The sequence below is a fragment of the Moschus berezovskii genome, chromosome 16, assembly GCF_049115385.1.
Source record: "Moschus berezovskii isolate FMDL1 chromosome 16, NW_MosBer_1.0, whole genome shotgun sequence".
NCBI classification, from domain to species: Eukaryota; Metazoa; Chordata; class Mammalia; order Artiodactyla; family Moschidae; genus Moschus; species Moschus berezovskii.
Genome location: NC_142475.1, coordinates 1,246,081 through 1,266,672, shown reverse-complemented (window position 1 = coordinate 1,266,672; position 20,592 = coordinate 1,246,081). Strand labels below are relative to the sequence as shown.

The 20,592-nt window shown below is 48.4% G+C and overlaps 1 protein-coding gene and 1 long non-coding RNA gene across 8 annotated transcripts in view; one reads left to right on the top strand and one right to left on the bottom strand.

Annotated features, from left to right (window-relative positions):
• Positions 1–15,276, bottom strand: part of ENPP2 (ectonucleotide pyrophosphatase/phosphodiesterase 2) — a 127,918-nt gene extending 112,642 nt beyond the window's left edge. For 3 of the 5 annotated variants that reach the window (XM_055431662.2, XM_055431666.2, XM_055431669.2), the window contains exon 1: positions 15,149–15,276. In XM_055431662.2, coding sequence (XP_055287637.1) covers positions 15,149–15,220 — 72 coding nt within the window. In that variant the 5' untranslated portion in view covers positions 15,221–15,276. Of the gene's footprint in view, positions 1–13,970; positions 14,138–14,231; positions 14,400–15,148 lie in introns of those variants that run through there. The other 2 variants (XM_055431665.2, XM_055431664.2) reach the window with 2 other exon arrangements.
• LOC148775202 (uncharacterized) lies at positions 13,080–18,496 on the top strand. 3 transcript variants are annotated; one of them, XR_016039324.1, is made up of 2 exons: positions 13,080–13,301; positions 14,390–18,496. It is a non-coding gene; the product is annotated as an uncharacterized LOC148775202 (long non-coding RNA). The 3 variants fall into 3 exon arrangements; XR_016039326.1 differs by having other exon boundaries at positions 13,080–13,374; XR_016039325.1 differs by lacking the exon at positions 13,080–13,301 and adding an exon at positions 14,166–14,286.
• The last annotated feature ends 2,096 nt before the right edge of the window (positions 18,497–20,592 follow it).

Below are 20,592 nucleotides of genomic sequence, written 5' to 3'. Positions count from 1 at the left end.
CCCAAGGCAAACACGGCCAACCAAGCTCTACAAGGCATGCTCAGAACAAAGACAGCTCTTACCAGCAAACCTCGGAGATACTGTGGGTTTGGTTCCAGACCACTGCAACAAAGCAAATATCTCAATAAAGCAAGACACACAAACTGTTTAGTTTACTGGTGCAAATAAAAATGGTGCTGACACTCTCCTGTAGCCTATCAAGTCTGCAATAGTATTATGTCTAAAAATCAGTGTACACGGAATTAACTGATGATCTAGGTGTTAGGACTCAGCGCTTTCACTGCGGGGCCTGCATCTGATCCCTGGTCGGGAAACTAAGATCCTGCCTGCTGTGCGGTACAGGCAAATAAGTAAAATAATAAAAGAAAAAAGATCAGTGTGCATATCTTATTTTAAAAATACATGACTGGACTTCCCTGGTGGTCTAGTGGTTAAGAATCCTCCTGCCAATGCAGGGGACACGGGTTTGATCCCTGGTCTGGGAAGATCCCACATGTCGCAGAGCAACTAAGCCCGAGGCCACAGCTCCTGAGGCCCACGGTCCAGGGCCCGAGAGCTGCAGTACTGAGCCTGTGCACTGCAGTGAAGATCAGTCCCCGCTCCATGCAACCAGAGAAAGGCCCCCAGCAGCAAAAAGACCAAATGCACTCAAAAATAAATAACTGCCTTAAAAAACGCACAATTGCTAATGCTGTCACCTGAGCGATCCGCAAGTCATAATCTTTTTGCAACAGTAACATCAAAGATCCCTGATCACAGATCACACAACAAATACAGTAATAACGAAAACGCCTGAAATACCGCATGAATTACCAAAATGAGACACAGAGACACAAACTGAGCAAATGCTGTTGGAAAAATGGTGCCCGTTGACTAGTTCCACACAGAGTTGCTACAAATGTTCAGTTTACAAAAAAAAAATGACGTTATCTGTGAAATACCGTAAAGTAAATAAAATGAGACGCGCCGACATGAAGAAGCCAGACAGCTTTCTCTCCTCACTGGGATCTGACAAGCAGGGGCCACTGTGCTCTCCGAGCTGTCTGGCTGAGCTGCTCTGTCAACCAACCATGGCAAATGCTCCCAACTTCTCCAGACTCTTTATTTCACCCTTATTTTGAAGTATTAATTTGAAATAAAAATAATAAACGCCCTGTGACCCACACGTCAAATGCTCTTCCCATTTTTTAGACATCGTCTCACTTAACCCCAATAACAGTCACACATATAGGTGTTATCATCCTCTGTAATTTACAGGGATGGAAATCGAGATACAGAGAAATTAGGGGGTTGATCTGGGGCTTAAGCAATGTGGCTCCAGAGTCTGGCCGCTTAACCACTACCCCATGCAATCTGCCTTGTCTTTGAGATGGACAGTATTCAATCAGAAATCAGTTTCCCCATCGTTAAACCCATTTAAGGATACACATAACTGACCATCAGCCTTAGGGTCAGCTATAGTCAGAGCAGAAGTTGTGGAATTCGACAGAACTTGGTTTGAATTCCAAGAGTGGTGAGACCTCGTGTACAGGTACACTCAGTTGCTCTGTCGTGTCCGACTCTTTGCGACCCTGTGGGCTCAGCTCCTCTGTCCCTGGGATTCTCCAGGCAAGAATACCGGCGTGGGAAGCCTTCTCTCCTCCAGGAGACCTTCCCCACCCAGGGATTTGATCCACACCTTCTTTGTCTCCTGCACTGGCAAGCGATTTCTTTACCACTGAGCCACCTGGGAAGCCCTGTGAGAATTTACTCAATTATGAACCCTGAGGGTCTCTATGCTTTCATTCTAAAAATGAGAACACAGGTAACCCTTCAGAGGATGGTTTTGAATCAGTATAGGCAAGAATACACAGAAGAACTTACAAAAAAGACCTTCACGACCAAGATAATCACGATAGCGTGATCACTGACCTAGAGCCAGACATCTTGGAATGTGAAGTCAAGTGGGCCTTAGAAAGCATCACTATGAACAAAGCTAGTGGAGGTGATGAAATTCCAGTTGAGCTATTTCAAATCTTGAAAGATGATGCTGTGAAAGTGCTGCACTCAATATGCCAGCAAATTTGGAAAACTCAGCAGTGGCCCCAGGACTGGAAAAGGTCAGTCTTCATTACAATCCCAAAGAAAGGCAATGCCAAAAAATGCTCAAACTACTGCACAATTGCACTCATCTCACACGCTAGTAAAGTCATGCTCAAAATTCTCCAAGCCAGGCTTCAGCAATATGTGAACCATGAACCTCCAGATGTACAAGCAGGTTTTAGAAAAGGCAGAGGCACCAGAGATCAAATTGCCAACATTCGCTGGATCATGGAAAAAGCAAGAGAGTTCCAGAAAAACATCTATTTCTGCTTCATTGACTATGCCAAAGCCTTTGACTGTGTGGATCACAATAAACTGTGGAAAATTCTGAAAGAGATGGGAATACCAGACCACCTAACCTACCTCTTAAGAAACCTGTATGCAGGTCAGGAAGCAACAGTTAGAACTGGACATGGAACAACACACTGGTTCCAAATAGGAAAAGGAGTACGTCAAGATTGTATATTATCACCCTGTTTATTTAACTTATATGCAGAGTACATCATGAGAAACGCTGGGCTGGAAGAAGCACAAGCTGGAATCAAGATTGCTGGGAGAAATATCAATAACCTCAGATATTCAGAAGACACCACCCTTATGGCAGAAAGTGAAGAGGAACTCAAAAGCCTCTTGATGAAAGTGAAAGAGGAGAGTGAAAAAGTTGGCTTGAAGCTCAACATTCAGAAAACAAAGATCATGGCATCTGGTCCCATCACTTCATGGGAAATAGATGGGGAAACAGTGGAAACAGTGTCAGACTTTATTTTTTGGGGCTCCAAAATCACTGCAGATGCTGATTGCAGCCATGAAATTTAAAGACGCTTACTCCTTGGAAGGAAAGTTATGACCAACCTAGATAGTATATTAAAAAGCAGAGACATTACTTTGCCAACCAAGGTCCATCTAGTCAAGGCTATGGTTTTTCCCGTGGTCATGTATGGATGTGAGAGTTGGACTGTCAAGAAAGCTGAGCGCCGAAGAATTGATGCTTTTGAATTGTGGCGCTGGAGAAGACTCTTGAGAGTCCCATGGACTGCAAGGAGATCCAACCAGTTCATTCTAAAGGAGATCAATCCTGGGTGTTCATTGGAAGGACTGATGCTAAAGCTGAAACTCCAATACTTTGGCCATCTCATGCGAAGAGTTGACTCACTGGAAAAGACTCTGATGCTGGGAAGGATTGGGGCGGGAGGAGAAGGCGACGACAGAGAATGAGATGGCTGGATGGCATCACCGACTCGATGGACATGAGTTTGAGTGAACTCCGGGAGTTGGTAATGGACAGGGAGGCCTGGTGTGCTGTGATTCGTGGGGTCGCAAAGAGTCAGACACGACTGAGCGACTGAACTGAACTGAACTGAGGCAAACTTTTCTTGTAAGGGGCCAAATAATAAATATTTTAGGTCTTTTGGGCCATACAGTGATCTATCTCAACTACTCAACTTGTTGTAACATCAAAGCAGCCCCAAACTATACAGAAAACAAGGAGGTAACTGTGTTTCAACAAAATTTTATTTACAAAATAAGCAGTGATCAGATTTGCCTGCAGGCTATGGTTCTCCAGCCTCTGACTTTGAGGATGACATGAGATAATATATGTACTTTGCATGATCCCTGGAATACAAGTCATCAAAAATGGCAATATAATTATGGTTTCAGTGTGAGATGACCAGTGCTTTGGAGCTGGGTCAAAGAAAATCCCAACCAAAATCAAGGACAGTTACCATTTTCAGGGAACTCTCAGTCTCACTTAGGTAAATGGACAGTTTTCACAGACTTTGAAATACTGATAAATCATCAGTACTCTACCCACAATATAACCTGACAGGTGAGGTTGCTGGAGACTTTTTTTTTTTTTTAGTATTTTCAATATCGGGGACATATTTATACTAAAAAAGTATTTCTTGTTTATTTGCAATTGAAATTTAACTGGGACATCCTGGGAGCGGGTTAGGAAGGGTTGCTGTTGTCTATTTTGGTTTGCTTGTCTTTTCCTGAATCTGACAGCCCGACCTATAGACCTTTATGATGCCATAATTTGGGGACTGCTGGTTTTATCCCATAACAAGAATAGCCCAACACAAGCAACATTTTGTTCTTTCAGGGAGGAAAAGAATTACATTCTTCAGGAATTATCCCCAAGGTTCAAAACTAATAAGTCCCCTGGGTAGAAGCCACTGAAACACTAAGACAACCAGTGCTCTGCACTCACGGGTGCCAAGAACAAGCTCAGGTCACCCAAGGAAAAAAGGGCAATAATCTTGCATTTGTTCCTGCTGACTAAAGTCAAGCAGCTTCCTGGAAACTGTTTGGCGCTCCTCACGTCACGATGTTGAATTAATATTTGAGTAGAATTAATGATGGAAAAACTCAATTATATCCAACATGTCCAAAGTTTTGCAGTTGGATTTGTCAGTAATCAAACTGTGTCCCCAGAAAGTCCATTTTGTCAGTAAACAAAGCTTCTGAGTGGAGAAGAGAGATTCTGTGCACATAAACACGGGTGCCTGAATTCCTGATAAATATTTGATAATAAAGGCATGGGTGGAGTAGGTGTCTTCAGCCATTGGAGGTCTTCCAACAAGTGGGATTATTAAATCATTCTCAGGGGATTTAGGAGAAGAAAGAAAAAAATCCGGCGCAGCATGCCACAACTCAGTGTTTTCAAATTTTAAGGAGGGAAGATGATATTTGGCATGTCCACAAAGGTGAAAAGCATCATCTTTTCACTAAAATCCTATGGTATTTAGTATCCAAAGGCCAATATTTGAGTTTCAAGTCTACTGCTTCCAAGCTGTGCAACTTTAAATAATTCGCTTGGCTTCTCTGAACCTCTGTTCCTATCACTAAACCAGAGGTGGGGGAATGCTCATCTCGGGACTGCCGTGGTGGTCCAGTGGGTAAGATGCCCCGCTCCCAACGTAGGGGCCCAGGTTCAGTCCCTGATTGGGGAACTAAGATCCTGCAGGCCACGTGGCAAGGCCAGAGAAAGGAAAAGAATGCTCATCTGTTATGGTCAGGGTCAAAGGAGATCAGTTAGAAAATGTTTTGCTGACCGACACAGTGACACTCCATCTGCTGTCATGCCTAGGGACAACACCATCATCTCTGGCGATGGAAGAACAGAATAATGTTGTGTTGCTGTTATCTGCTGAAACCACACAAAGGGAATTACGCTCTCATGAAATCAGTGTTAATTTAAATCTGTATTCAGTTCAGTTCAGTCGCTCAGTCATGTCCGACTCTCCGCGACCCCATGAATCACAGCACGCCAGGCCTCCCTGTCCCTCACCAACTCCCGGAGTACACTCAAACTCATGTCCACAGAGTCGGTGATGCCATCCAGCCATCTCATTCTCGGTCGTCCCCTTCTCCTCCCGCCCCCAACCTTTCCCAGCGTCATGTATGGATGTGAGAGTTGGACTGTGAAGAAAGCTGATCGCCGAAGAATTGATGCTTTTGAACTGTGGTGTTGGAGAAGACTCTTGAGAGTCCCTTATACTGCAAGGAGATCCAACCAGTCCATTTTAAAGGAGATCAATCCTGGATGTTCATTGGAGGGACTGATGCTGAGGCTGAAACTGCAATACTTTGGCCACTTCATGCGGCGAGTTGACTCACTGGAAATCTGTATTAAGCCATAACAAAGTATCACAAACCAGCTGACTTAAATAACAGAAATTACTGTGTCTCAGGGCTGGAGGCTTAGATGTCCAAACCGAGCTGTCAGACGGATGGGGCCCTCTAGGGTCTGTTCCCGCCCCTTCCTCTCGGCTCTGAGGATGGCCATCTTCTCCCTGTGTCTCTTCCCATCACCTTCCTCCCTGTGTCAAAGTTCCCCTTTTTACAAGGATGGCAGCCACAGTGGGTGACGGCCCACTGGACCTTACTTTGATTACTTCTGTTAAGATCCTCATGATGGTTAATTGATACGATTGGGCTAAGGGACACCCCTGCAGCTGGCAGAACATTTCTCTAGGTGTCTGTGAGGGTATTCCTGGAAGAGCTGAGCGTTTGAATTGGTTGAGTAAAGATTGTCCTCAACAGTATTGATCTGGACCACTTCATTCACTGGGGCTTGAACAGGAAAAAAAGAGGGACAAAGTGAATTTGCTCTTTCTGCTTGATTTGGGGCATCCATCTCCTTCCTCAGTATCGGTACGTCTGGTTCTCAAACCTGGGGGTTCAGACTGGGACTTACACCACTAGCCCGGCAAGTCCCTGGACTAAAAGTAAATTACACCACCAGTTTCTGGTCCTTCAGCTTGCAGACAATACATGAATGATCTTCTCAGCCTCCGTCCTCAGGTGAGTCAATTTTTATAATAAGTCTCTCTCTCAACTATTTATATATAGTTGGCCAATGAGTTCATTCAGGTTTTTCCATAAGAAGCTGTAATGGAAAAATGTAGATGAACTTTTGAGCCAATCCATATGCATAGAAAATTCTTAAAGAGATGGGAATACCAGACCACCTGACCTGCCTCCTGAGAAATCTGTACACAGGTCAGGAAGCAACAGTTAAAACTGGACATGGAACAACAGACTGGTTCCAAATCAGGAAAGGAGTACATCAAGGCTGTATATTGTCATCCTGCTTATTTAACTTATATGCAGAGTACATCATGAGAAACGCTGGGCTGGATGAAGCAAAAGCTGGAATCAAGATTGCCAGGAGAAATATCAATAACCTCATATGCAGATGACACCACCCTTATGGCAGAAAGGGAAGAACTAAAGAGCCTTTTGATGAAAGTGAAAGAGGAGAGTGAAAAAGTTGGCTTAAAACTCAACATTCAGAAAACTAAGATCATGGCATCTGGTCCGATCACTTCATGGGAAATAGATGGGGAAACAGTGGAAACAGTGGCTGACTTTATTTTTCTGGGCTCCAAAATCACTGCAGATGATGATTGCGGCCATGAAATTAAAAGATGCTTACTCCTTGGAAGAAAAGCTATGACTACTATAGACAGCATATTAAAAAGCCCAACAAAGGCCCATCTAGTCAAAGCTATGGTTTTCCAGTAGTCATGTATGGATGTGAGAGTTGGACTATAAAGAAAGCTGAGCGCCAAAGAATTGATGCTTTTGAACTGTGGTGTTGGAGAAGACTCTTGAGAGTCCCTTGAACAGTAAGGAGCTCCAACCAGTCCATCCTAAAGGAAATCAGTCCAGAATACTCATTGGAAGGACTGATGTTGAAGCTGAAACTCCAATACTTTGGCCACCTGATGCAAAGAGCTGACTCATTTGAAAAGACCCTGATGCTGGGAAAGACTGAAGGCAGGAGGAAAAGGGGACAACAGAGAATGAGATGGCTGGATGCATCACCGACTCGATGGACATGAGTTTGAGTGAACTCCGGGAGTTGGTGATGGACAGGGAACCCTGGCATGCTGTGGTTCACAGGGTCGCAAAGAGTCAGACACAACTGAGTGACTGAACTGAACTGAACTGACTAATACAGAACTTATCTTCTAATAAGGTCACATTTACAAGTATTAGGGGTCAGGACTTCAATGGGTGGGGGACAGATACCATTCAATCCATGACAAGATCTTTCATTTATTTGTTAAAAAGTCACCAAACTGATTCAGTGTTTCCCAACCAAGACCTACTTCTCAGATGAAAACATTTCACTCTACAGTGGAGATATACCTGCTTGTTCAGTGTCTAAGGAGATTAGTTATTCTCTTTAGAGTAAAAATCTAAGACCATGGTCACCAGAATATTAGGCAGTGTTTCTCTCTTCAGAGAACTCTCTTTATCCTGTAACATACATGTCATCATTTCTCTTATATTTAGCTTGGAAATAAAAATGTGTCACACTGATAGATGCTAAAGTTTTTAGATTTCAAACTCTCAATTCTTTGTTCAAGAAATGTATTTCCTGGTTATGTCTCACTTCTGCATCAAGCCCACGATTGTTGACACATTTTAAAATCAGATTCCTTCATTAAGTTAGAGGACTGAGAAGTGGAGACATAGGCACACACACATAAAGTCTCATATACAACAGATTTATATAACATAGAGTAGACATGAAGTTTTTAAGTTAAATTAGACCCTTTTTAAACTCATGTTTTCTAAGCAACTCAATATCAGTTTTTAGTCATCAACTGTCTTGCAATTTTACAAAATGTAAATGTCCCTCACAGAATGGATGTATGGGAATAAGATGTACATCTCAGATGGTCATCAAAGCATTCCTGGCAACACTGAAAAACAGAAACAACCTGATGTCCACCGGGAGGAGTTAGTTAAACCGAGCACGAGACAGCTACAGAACGGAACGTAAGTCATCACCCATGGCAGACCATGCTTTTGAAAAACATACAATGACATGGAGTAAAACACTTGGTATGTTTTACTGAAAAGCAGGCTATAGAAGGATACTCGTGATTCCAATTTTAAGACTGCATGTGCATAAAAGAATATAGAAGGGCTATTCACTGACATGTTAATATGCTGATCTCTCAGTACTAAGACTGTAGACAACCTTTTCCCTGTTACTTCCCTTATTAAATTGTTTCTACAAAATGCATAATCATAAAATGAAAATATGACTTTTTTAATGAATGAGAATTTTCTTCTGAAAGTTTACTGCCTTAAACATCGTATAATTCATACCACTGGGTGACTATTTTTCACACATCTTTGTACTAGACTTCTAGGGGATACAACTTCCCTGGTGGCTCAGACAGTAAAGCATCTGTCTAAAATGAGGGAGACCCGAGTTCGATCCCTGGGTCAGGAAGATCCCCTGGAGAAGGAAATGGCAACCCACTCCAGTACTATTGCCTCGAAAATCCCATGGACAGGGGAGCCTGGTGGGCTACAGTCCATGGGGTCATAGAGTCGGACACGACTGAGCGACTTCACTTTTCTAGGGGATAGCAGAGGGAGGTCAATTATGTATAAACATACACTTCCAGGTGTAAAATAGGTTAACTGGTGGCAAGCTGTGGTTCAACACAGGGAGCTCAGGTTGGTGCTCTGCGGTGACCCAGAGCCACGGGCTGGGGCGGGAGGGACGTTTACCGGGGAGGGGATAGATGTATGCACACAGCCGATTTACACACTGTACAGCAGAAACTGGCACAACGTGGTAAAGCTACTATGCACCCATTAAAAATAAAAAACCAAACACATATAAAAATCATTATGTCCTGATACTTGGCACTATCAGCAACCCACTCCAGCGTTCCTGCCTGGAGAATCCCATGGACAGAGGAGCCTGGCGGGTGAAGGTCCATAGGGTCACAAAGAGTCAGACACGACCGAAGCGACTTAGCATGACACAGCACTTAGCACTATAACGCAGCTTAGAGAATTATCAGAAAGCTGGATGAAGGCATTTGTTTAGGTTGTTTTTGTTGTTTAGTCATTCGGTTGTGTCCGACTCTTTTGGGACCCCGTGGACTGCAGCCCACCAGGCTCCTTCATCCCAGGGATTTTCCAGGCAAGAACACTGGAGTGGGTTGCCATTTCCTTCTCCAATGGACTAACCTAATGGTTTTAATAGCTCCCTATTAGAACGTCACCATCACTCTGTCTATAGAGTCCTGAATGCACGTGTTTCTTCAGAAAATCAAACTAAAGTTTTCATCTCTAGTCTCCAAAGCCTCCATCACTCTAGCAGGCCTCAGACATCTCATCTGTTAGTCCCTTCAGAGCCTTGCTTCTGGTGTCAAAACATGCCAGCTTGATTCTTTGATGTCAGCTTATCAAAGGGCTCTCTTAGAGGCCCACCTTGAGACACTCCTGGCCGTCCCAGGGTTGGAATGTTGAGCTTCTAACGCAGGGGGCACAGGTTCGATCCCTGGTCAGGGAGCTAAGATCCTACAAGCTGCACAGCCAAAACAACAAAAGAAGTTCACCTCGCTTGGTCTTCTGTACCCTCTTCCTGTGCCATGGTCTACCCTGAAAATGATTCCTCTGTTTTCACAAAGCAAAAACTGCAACATGCTTTTCACACAGCTTTCCCCATCCTTGGGCGGTAGGAGAGGAATAGGAGACACCATTGAGAGGCAGGTGAGAGAGGGAGCTGGTGGATCTGGAGACTTGCAGGGTTATCTCAAACACCCAGAAAGTCTACACCTTCACTTGTTAAATACGTGGAAGACTCTGCCTGTCCCTGATAATCAGGGTTGACATTCATTCTTCATTCTTTACAGTTGTATTATACATTTTTATCTCTGTCATCTTATCCAGCGCCTGAAGATCACTGTCAGTGACCAGAATTGTACAAGAATTCACATAAACACATTGCGCATCCGCCCCTGGGTCCAGAAAACAGGCTCGAAGGACGTGAGGACTGACAGAGCTGATCCTGCCCTCAAAGAGCATACAGACCAGTGGAGGACGGACAAGCAAGCAGACACTTGCAACAAAGAATGGTAAATGCTCTGACAGAAGAGATGAGGAAACTCTGGGAGAAAAGGAGAGGACCACCCACCCTGCTGGAGGATAAGGAGCTGATGGCCTGGGTGGTCTTCAGGAGAGGTGCTGTCAGCCAAGTCTAAGAAAAAACAGAAGTTAGACCAGACCCAAGAGAAGGACAAAGAGGAAAATGAGGGTGAGGAAACAGCTTCACATGCCTGAATTTACACACTGCATGCGTACGGTGTGCATCAAATGTGCATCATACGTGCAGAGGGAGTGGGTGACTGCCAAGAGATCACACTGTAGACAGAGGTAAAGGGCAAGTCCAGAGCTCCTGTGTACATCAACATTGTTCTCAAAAGGAAAAAACAGGAATCCACTGTGGACTTCTCCAAAAAGATCTGTGTGATCACACTGCATTTTAGAAAGACAATTTGATACAGGATGGTGACAAGACAGGGCGCCTGGGGGTGGGCAGTACTGGTCTCAAATGAGACTCACAGAAAGCTGAGACTGGAGTCAACGCGGGGCGGTCCTGGCTGACACTGAACGGTGGGAGCTGGCCTGGAGACACCAGCAAGTGCACAAAACCCGTGAGGCAGGGAGAGGTGTCACGAATGAAAGGGGATGATGGCTCTGTCCAGGGTGACACTGTCCTGTCTGACGTGGACGATGACGGACCCCATTTGAGCGGTGGACAATGGCGGTGGAGCGGGCCTAGGCGGGGAGGGGAGGAGACGCTCAGTCTGAGCTCGTGGCCTTGAAGGGGCTCTGGGAGACCGCAGAGCGGAGAGGTGGTGCAGAGAAGGGTGGCATTTAGGAGAAAGACCCAAACAGGCTACAGATGTGTATGGAGCAGGGGAAGCCATGGGGGTAGATGAGGTATCCCAGGGAGACCAAGGGGAAGACAGAGAGCAGAGGGCCACACCGACGCTGCTGAAGGGAGGCAGTCAATGGTGACAGGTCAGAGGGGACCAGGAGGCCGGCCTCAAAGGCTCCAGGACAGTAAAATTCTTCAGAGAGAGGATGACCAACCCACAATGACACAGAGAAGCCCTGGGGAAGGCTGAAGGCAACAGACTGCTCGGTTGAGCTCCCAGAGGCCTCTGGCGCCCGGCCAAGCGAGCGCGGTAAGGCTAGTGGTGCAGAACCAGCCCGCCGGTGCAGGAGCTGGAAGAGACGCAGCTTCGAGCCCGGGGTCGGGAAGACACACTGGAGGAGGACACGCAACCACTGTCGTGCTCTCGCCTGGAGAATCCCTGGGCAGAGGGGCCTGGCGGGCTACCATGGCGTCTCAAAGAGGTGGACTTACTGAGCAACTTGGCGCAGTTGGACATGGAGATGGTGACCCTCACCTGGTCTTTCAAGAAGTTGGGTGGGAGATATATGGGAAGGCGGTGGAGAGGACACGTGGAAACGCGACAAACACCTACTGGCTGAGCAGGGGAAGCGCGGAAACACCTACTGGCTGAGGTGAGGAAACGCGATAAACACCTACTGGCTGAGGAGAGGAAAAGCGACAAACACCTACTGGCTGAGGAGAGGAAGCGTGAAAACACCTACTGGCTGAGGTGAGGAAACGTGAAAACACCTACTGGCTGAGGAGGGGAAGCGTGGAAACACCTACTGGCTGAGGTGAGGAAACGCGGTAAACACCTACTGGCTGGGGAGAGGAAACTCGATAAACACCTACTGGCTGAGGAGGGGAAGCGCGGAAACACCTACTGGCTGAGGAGGGGAAGCGCGGAAACACCTACTGGCTGAGGAGCGGAAGCGCGGAAACACCTACTGGCTGAGGAGGGGAAACGCGATTAACACCTACTGGCTGAGGAGAGGAAACGCGATAAACACCTACTGGATGAGGAGGGGAAACGCAATAAACAGCTACTGGCTGAGGTGAGGAAACGCGATAAACACCTACTGGATGAGGAGGGGAAACGCGAAAACACCTACTGGCTGAGGTGAGGAAACGCGATAAACACCTACTGGATGAGGAGGGGAAACGCGAAAACACCTACTGGCTGAGGAGAGGAAGCGCGGAAACACCTACTGGCTGAGGAAAGGAAACGCGGAAACACCTACTGGCTGAGGAGGGGAAGCGCGGAAACACCTACTGTCTGAGGAGAGGAAGCGCGGAAACACCTACTGGCTGAGGAGAGGAAACGCGGAAACACCTACTGGCTGAGGAGGGGAAGCGCGGAAACACCTACTGGCAGAGGAGGGGAAGCGCAGAAACACCTACTGTCTGAGGAGAGGAAGCGCGGAAACACCTACTGGCTGAGGAAAGGAAACGCGGAAACACCTACTGGCTGAGGAGGGGAAGCGCGGAAACACCTACTGGCTGAGGAGGGGAAACGCGATAAACACCTACTGGCTGAGGAGGGGAAGCGCGGAAACACCTACTGGCAGAGGAGGGGAAACGCGATAAACACCTACTGGCTGAGGAGAGGAAACGCGGAAACACCTACTGTCTGAGGAGAAGACATGCGTAAACACCTACTGGCTGAGGAGAGGAAACGCGATAAACACCTACTGGCTGAGGAGGGGAAGCGCGGAAACACCTACTGGCTGAGGAGGGGAAGCGCGGAAACACCTACTGGCTGAGGAGGGGAAGCGCGGAAACACCTACTGGCTGAGGAGGGGAAACGCGATAAACACCTACTGGCTGAGGAGGGGAAGCGCGGAAACACCTACTGGCTGAGGAGGGGAAACGCGATAAACACCTACTGGCTGAGGAGAGGAAACGCGGAAACACCTACTGGCTGAGGAGGGGAAGCGCGGAAACACCTACTGTCTGAGGAGAGGAAGCGCGGAAACACCTACTGGCTGAGGTGAGGAAGCGCAGAAACGCGATAAACACCTACTGGCTGAGGAGGGGAAGCGCGGAAACTCCTTCTGACTGAGGTGAGGAGGACGGTCCGTCCCTGGCCCGCCGGCCAGAGGGAAACGACCTCCACAGATGCCGGGGCGGCCTCGTCTGCGTCCTGCTGTGCGCCAGCGGGGCTTTTGTTCCCCTGCCCCCACCGGGGGTGAACCTTTAAACCGAAACCAGGGCGTGCGGCAGACTGCAGCCCCGTCCCGCCCCACGGGGAGCCGGCTCCGGGGCGGCCCGGCCGGACGCCGCGGCCCCAGCTCCCGTCCCGGAGGAGAGGCTCCGCTCGTCCCGGGCGCGGCAGAGGCCCGCGACTCGGGCGCCGACCCGGCCTGCGGAAGGGGCTCCCCCGCCTCCGGGGCCAAGCGGAGGTCCCCCCCGAGAGCTTCGCCGGAACCGTCCTCCCCGCACAGCCCCGGTTCCGCAGGACCGCACACAGCGCCCGGCCGGCCCCGGGACGGAGCCCGGCGAAGCCCGACCCCGCGGCGCCCGGGACCGGCGTCCGGGTCTCCAGAGGCGGGGGCGCGTGTGCAAACCCCGCCGCGCCGGGCGCCCAGGCCGGAGGCGAGCCCCGCTCCGCGCCCTCGGGGAGGCGCCCAGAGCCCGGCCCGGCCCGGCGCCCACCTACCCGCTCGGCGCGGCGGCCCATGCTGCTGCGGCCCCGCCGGCCCTGCGCCCGGCCGGCCGCACGCCTCCCGGCCTCCCCGCGCGGGCTGCCGTCCCGGGGCCCCGCCGCCCATTGGAAGCCGGCCTCCGGCGGGCCCCGCGCGCGACCTTTGCCTGGAGCGGACCCAGGGGCGCAGACGGGGCGTCCGGGGGCCGCCGCCCCCACCCCGCCGCGCCGGGTTAATGTTTCTCCTTCGGGGAGACTCCATGGGGTCTGACTTGCCATTGCTCCTGCATCCGGCCCCGGCCTCTCCCCGGGTTTTCCTGCCGCGCGGTTGGTGAGTTCCCTGAATTAGCATTTCCAGGTTAAACGCGGGCAGTGCCTCCTATAAAGTCCTCTCACACTCCGGGAAATAATACCCCCATTATCTCCCCCTAAAGCTTGCAACAGTTGACAAAGAGCTTTGGACAATCAGCCTGTCATTTGACCTCCCAAACAATGCCAGGAAGGCTCTCCTACGACTGCCATTCTACACAGAAGGAAAAAGCCGCTCCAGAAAAATAAGATCTCTACCCAGTCAGCCAACCAGAAAGTGAAATCTGCGGTGGGTTTTTCAACCACATCCTGGGTGCACCCACAAACCACCCACCTCCCTGCTGAGTGACCCACCCCACTAACTGAATTATAACACCGAAGCACCTATTATACTTACAATGTATAACATAGAGCAAAGATAACTATTCAACATTCTAATTTTTGGATTATAAAAGTGTTAGGAAGTGTTAAAGTGTTAAAAGTTAAGGATATCCACAGGTGTCTTGAGTTCATAGACTACATTGTTTTATTGTCTGATTTCTCCTCTGCCAGCTGCTAAAAGGATGCTGCGGGAACCACACTGGCCTGAAGTGCTGGAACAAGCCCAGGGATCCCTGAGGCTGCTCTGAGTCCATCACTAGTCTTGGTCAGTCTTTTCCCCTCCTGTTTCTGGACCCTTCCAGATGGTGAAATACTGAATGGAAGGGGAAGGGGCTATGAGACTGTAAAGAGAGCCCTGAACAAGGAGTCAGTGTACCAGAATTTTAGTGTGAGGAGGACAGCTGCGGTGCGGGTCTGCAGAGATGCTCTGGAGACAGCTGGTCTGGAAAGTGGCATCACTCTGATTTTTCCACTGAGACGAGGGGAGAGGGGCTGATACTCACACTCAGTCTGGAAGGACTGGGAGGTTTCGGCCACGAGAAGAGCAGGAAGGACATCACTGACCCGGACAGCATCGTGTCCAAAAGCTGTCCTGAGGCCTTTCTGAAAATAGTTCCTGCAGGGGAGAACAGAGGGCGTGGGAGGCTGGGACTAGAGAGGAGGGTGTGGCTTGGACTCTGACCTTCTGTGTCTCTTGAGGGGATTTGGACTTCATCCTGCCGAGCCTGATGGGTTACTATGACTGCCTTGGGTTACCAGCTCTTAACACGAGGGTGCAGGAGTCATAGACTATTCTACAGCAAGAAATGTGTGTCTGTCAATCTGACTTGGTGGTTATGGGCATTAGCGTCATCAGACAGATACAGTTTCTTCCTTTTCCTAGCTATAAACTGCAAGCAATATATTTAACCTCAGTAAACCTCAGTTTTCTTATCAGTAAAATGGGGATTACGGTATGTGCTATGAGAATTAAATTATGTAGGTAAAACCCTCTGCCTTTCTTCTGACAGTGACAAGTAGCCACTGTTATCCTTGCAAGTACTTTAATGTGTGTGTGCAGAGCTACCATGCAGTAACAAGGGACGAGCTCCCTCCTGATGCCTTCCCTTCTTCCCATTATGCTTGTTTGGCTTTTGACTAATTAGAGTCCTTCTGCTTTTTTCCTCCTTCTCGACATCACTTCCTTCCTCTATGTCCCAGTCTAGACTTTAATGTCAGTTTCGATCTTAACTCGCTTTCCTGCTCAGTTTGTTCGTTTCCCTGTCCAGCCAGGGTCAGACCATCTCCAAAGCCCCAGACACGGCATCGTGCTCTACGAGAGCCACACAGCACCGCATAGCGTGTCCTCTGGCCCCAGCACCTGCGTGCGCTGCGGCCGTGGTGCGGTGCCCGGCCCCCCGGACGCCTTATACGCAGCCCTGGCCAGCACCCCCGCCACTCCACAGTCCTCCTTGCCACCCCTCAGGACCCGGAGCCCGTTCCCCACCGCCTTTCTTTCAGCAGACGTCTCCTCTTCCGCAGCAGAGATCACAGGAACCTAGCAGGAGGGAGCTCTGCTTCCTGTCCCCCCACCAGAAACTGTATGTCCAGTCTCCATTCTGGGTGTGACAGAATCCCTCTCTTCTCAGGTCTTCTGAAACATTCTTTCATCAGTCATCCCGTGAGCTTTCAGTTACTTCTCTGCTGATTTCATCACAGTCTACAAACACATTCAGCCGTCTCCCATAGAGCGTGCTCCATCTTTCCGAACACGATCTGAATATGTGCCCATTCTTTCTAACAACAACACACACACGCACGCACGCACACGCACCATGTGTCCACTGCATAGAACATACTTGGTGGATCTTCCAAGGCCAGTCCTCCTTTAGAACCAAGTTTTAAGTCACCTCTTCAAAGAGACTTTCCCCAACTAGCCAATCCAGGGAGCTGTCCTCTCCCTCGTTATCAGCTGTCAGCCTTCTTCACTTCGGTCACATCCTTTACCCCGTGTTGTGATGAAAGATTCCCTTGTTCCCTTACCTGTCTATTTCCTGCTGCTTCCAATAGCCTGAAACTTCATTAAGGCCGGGACCCATCTTTTAGGCTTTTAAAAAAATCCTGACACCCAGGGCACCCCCTGGGGTGAGACTCTGTTACCAGTTTTTGTTAATTTTGCAGGCAATTGTAAAAGCCAAGCCAGAGACCACTGACCTAAAACGTCTGCCTGACACATGGGTGATGCTTGGGAAAGAAATGAAGGGACTTCCCTTGGGGTCGAGTGGCTAAGACCCCGCACTCCCAATGCAAGGGGCCCAGGTTCGATCCCCGGTCGAGCCAGATCCCACATGCCACAGAGAAGATGGAAGATCCTGACTGTTGCAGCTAAGACCTGCGCAGCCAAATAAATCCATATAAATATTTTCTGAAAAAAGAAATGAATGGATGAATGAATGATTCAAGGAATGGGATCATTGAGCTCCTGCTTATCTTGCAATCCTCTTCCCCTGGGTCCTTCTCACAGTATCTGTTATCTAGGCGTGCAAGGCAAACAAGCCCTGCACTCTCATGGCTCTCAACTTCTGCGTAATATCAGCTCTACCAAGATCACCCACAGAGCATCTCAGCTGCCTGAGGCGTATCCCCGCTGCTGGACTCCCAGGAAGATCTGGTTTGGGCTCAGTACCTTTTCTCTGCCAGATCCTCCCCAGTGTCCCCAGAGGGCTCACCCCTCTCCTTGCATATGTCCCTGTTAGAGTGGTCATGTTGCTGCCAGCAGCTATGTCATGATTCGTTTTGACTCAGAGATCGTTGCTGTGTTTGTTTTTTTGTTTTGGGTTTTTTAACAGCCATATTGAGCTATAAGTCACATAACATACAACTCCTCAATTTAAATGGTACAAGTCATGGTTTTTAGGGTATTCACAGAGTTAACCATCACCACAACCAATTCTAGAACATGTTCGTCACTCCAAAAAAAAAAAAAAACACACACAAAACATTGTAGCCATTAATCATCCATTAATGACTCCCCAATCTCACAGTCCTAGATGACCACCAGTCTACTTCCTGTCTCTATAGATCTGCCTGTCTTGGACATTTCATGTAAATGGAATCATACAACACCCGTTTGTGTGTGTGTGTGATTGTCACTTCCTTCTGCATCTGAAGACTTACTTGGCCACACCCCTTTCATGTTGAATCGACATGACAGAATGTGGACTCTGTAGAGTGGTTTGCTCTGGAGAAGAAACCAGGGCAATATTTCTTAAATCACGTCACACAGCAACCTGGTAAATCATCTGAATTCCTGAGCTGGAGCAAGGAAGCTCAGGCTTAGTTCCCCCTGCCCTTGCAGGAGGAAGTGAGTGGGTGGGCTCGCCCGACCTCCTGCGCCATGAGGACCTGCGCCCAGGACAGACTGCCTGCCGCCCCCGAGCGCTGCGCGTGTTAGCTGTCACCTTCAGTCCCGACTGTGCTCAGTTGTGTCCGACTCTTCGCAACCCTGTGGGCCGTAGCCCGCCAGGCTCCTCTGTCCATGGGATTCTCCAGGCAAGAACCATGGGTGGGTTGCCATCCCTCCTCCAGGGGATCTTCCCAACCCAAGGATTGAACCCGGGTCTCTTACGTCTCCTGAATTGGCACACGGGTTCTTTAAGCTACCTTGTTTCTAAAAAGAGGATAGCAATAATCCTGTCTTATAAGCGGCACATCGTAGGATCGTAATAAAGATTAAATGAGAAGATATATGGCATATAGCACAGCGCTTAGGAGATTATAAATGCCTGATAAATATTTATGATGTTGTAGTTGTTGATGTCTAACCACAGCTGTTTTCATACTGTTTCTCTAAGTAAAATTTAATATTGAAAGAGGGTTCTGCTGCTTTACAAAAGTAATTCAAACCATTTTTCTAGGAAAGCTTCACACACCACGCGGAGATCCCCCACCAGATGGTCATGTGCATTCTGCTTGATGAAAGTGGGGACGTGGGGAACTGAAACTTCAGCTGAAGAGCAACTGTTAGTGGAAAGTTGCAGGGGGTGGGTGGGTGGAGATGGATTGGGCTCAGTTGTCACCCCGCAACACATGGGATCTTAGTTCCCCGACCAGGGATCAAACCTGTGTCCCCTGCACAGGAACATGGGTTGTTAACCTTTGGCCCACCAGGGCCATCCCTGACTTCCCCTGCTGTGAATGGCCTTTCCTGCACGTCTGGCAAACCTCTGCACAGATGCTGCATGACCGTCTCTTTCTTGCCTTCCTCCCGTTTGTGACAGGACAGCCCGTGCACATGCCCGTGGGCCTGTGTCCAGCCATCACCTGTGCCGATGACTGAGAACAGCTGAAACGCACAGGGCCTTTTTTTTTTGAGTGTTTTATGGTTTTTTTAAAAAAATTTATTTACTTCTTAATTGAAAGATAACTGTTCTGCAGAATTTTGTTGATTTCTGCCAAACATCAACGTGAATCAGCCATAGGTATACATATATGTGCCTCCCATTAACAGCTCTGGGCTTAGCATACAAGGCTCATCCCTCTAATTTTCAGATATATATTGAGAACCTAATACGAGCTGACATTTCAAAATGCAAAGACTTCATAAAAGCCCGGGGTTATCACACAGAAGAATCTTCAGACAAGGAAAGCAGACCCAGAGAAGGGTGTATCTCCTCAAGTTTCTCTGGAACCTGAGAGAGGAAAACATTAGAGATGAGAGTCCAACTCCGCCTGACACCTTGCTCTTTCACGGCAGGGATTTTTCTCCCTTTGGTTAAAATAGCAGATTTTCTGAGTGTCCATGTCGATCCCAGACTCCCTCACTATCTTCTCCCCCCGTTCTTGCCCCAGCAACCATAAGTTCATTCTCTAAATCGGATATGTACACTCTGCTGGACTTAGAATGGATGACCAACAAGGTCCTACACAGGGAACTCCGCTCAGTGTCACGTGGCAGCCTGGATGAGAGGGGAGTGTGGAGGATAAATGGAAAGATGGATTTGTGTGGCTGAGTCCCTTCGCTGTCCAAATGTCACAGCACTGTTAATCAGCCATACTCCAATATAAAATAAAAACTTTTTAAAAAATTAATAAAAAGAGACCTCAAAAAATAAAACAGATTTTGAACATGATTAGAAAACTAGAGAAAATATGAACGATTATTTTGTTCATTAATGGTTTTTCCAGACCAAACGCTAGCCCTCAAGCACCCCTGAGCTGGAGCCAGAGGACATGAACACAGACCAAGGCCAGTCCGCAGTGCGGCTGATTCCATCACTGTCTGACTCCCTGTCCGCCTCACATCCACCCTGCCTGCTCACGTTTCACCCGCGCCAGGCCAACCAAGGGCCTGTGAAAGTTTAACTCGGTGCGATTGCACAACTGTGAAAGCTCAAGCTGCTTTTCGGGATAATGACTGAGATTCTTCAATTGCCTTGTGAGAAAGTTTCCAGGGGAGGACGAAGGGAACAAGCTGTCACAAACATCAGTGTCCTCGGCGCAGGGGAGACGATGATGCCTCAAAAGGCCAAAGGGGGCACGCGTTGGGGCACGCGTTTGGGCCCGCGTGGGCGACTCACAGGATCCTGTGCTGTTTCTCTGTCTGCTCCTTTTCTGAGTTTCTATTACGAAACTCAGTTATTTATTTGGAGGGAATAGATATGTTTGTCACTTTGTTGGGTTTTTTAAAATTAATTTTTATTGTAATTGTTTATGATGTTGTGTTAGTCTCTATAGCAAAAGGAATCAACCTTACATACGTGTATATGTCCCCCTTTGCACTTCCTTCCCCTTCAGGTCACCACAGAGCACTGAGCCGGGTTCCCTGTGCTATCTGGGAGGCTCCCACAGTTATCCGTTTACACATAGTATCAATACCACGCGGGTATCCATCCCAATCTCCCAGCTCCTCCCACCCTCCCACGTTCCCCCTTAGTTCATATATTTGTTCTCCTAGTCTGTGGCAAAT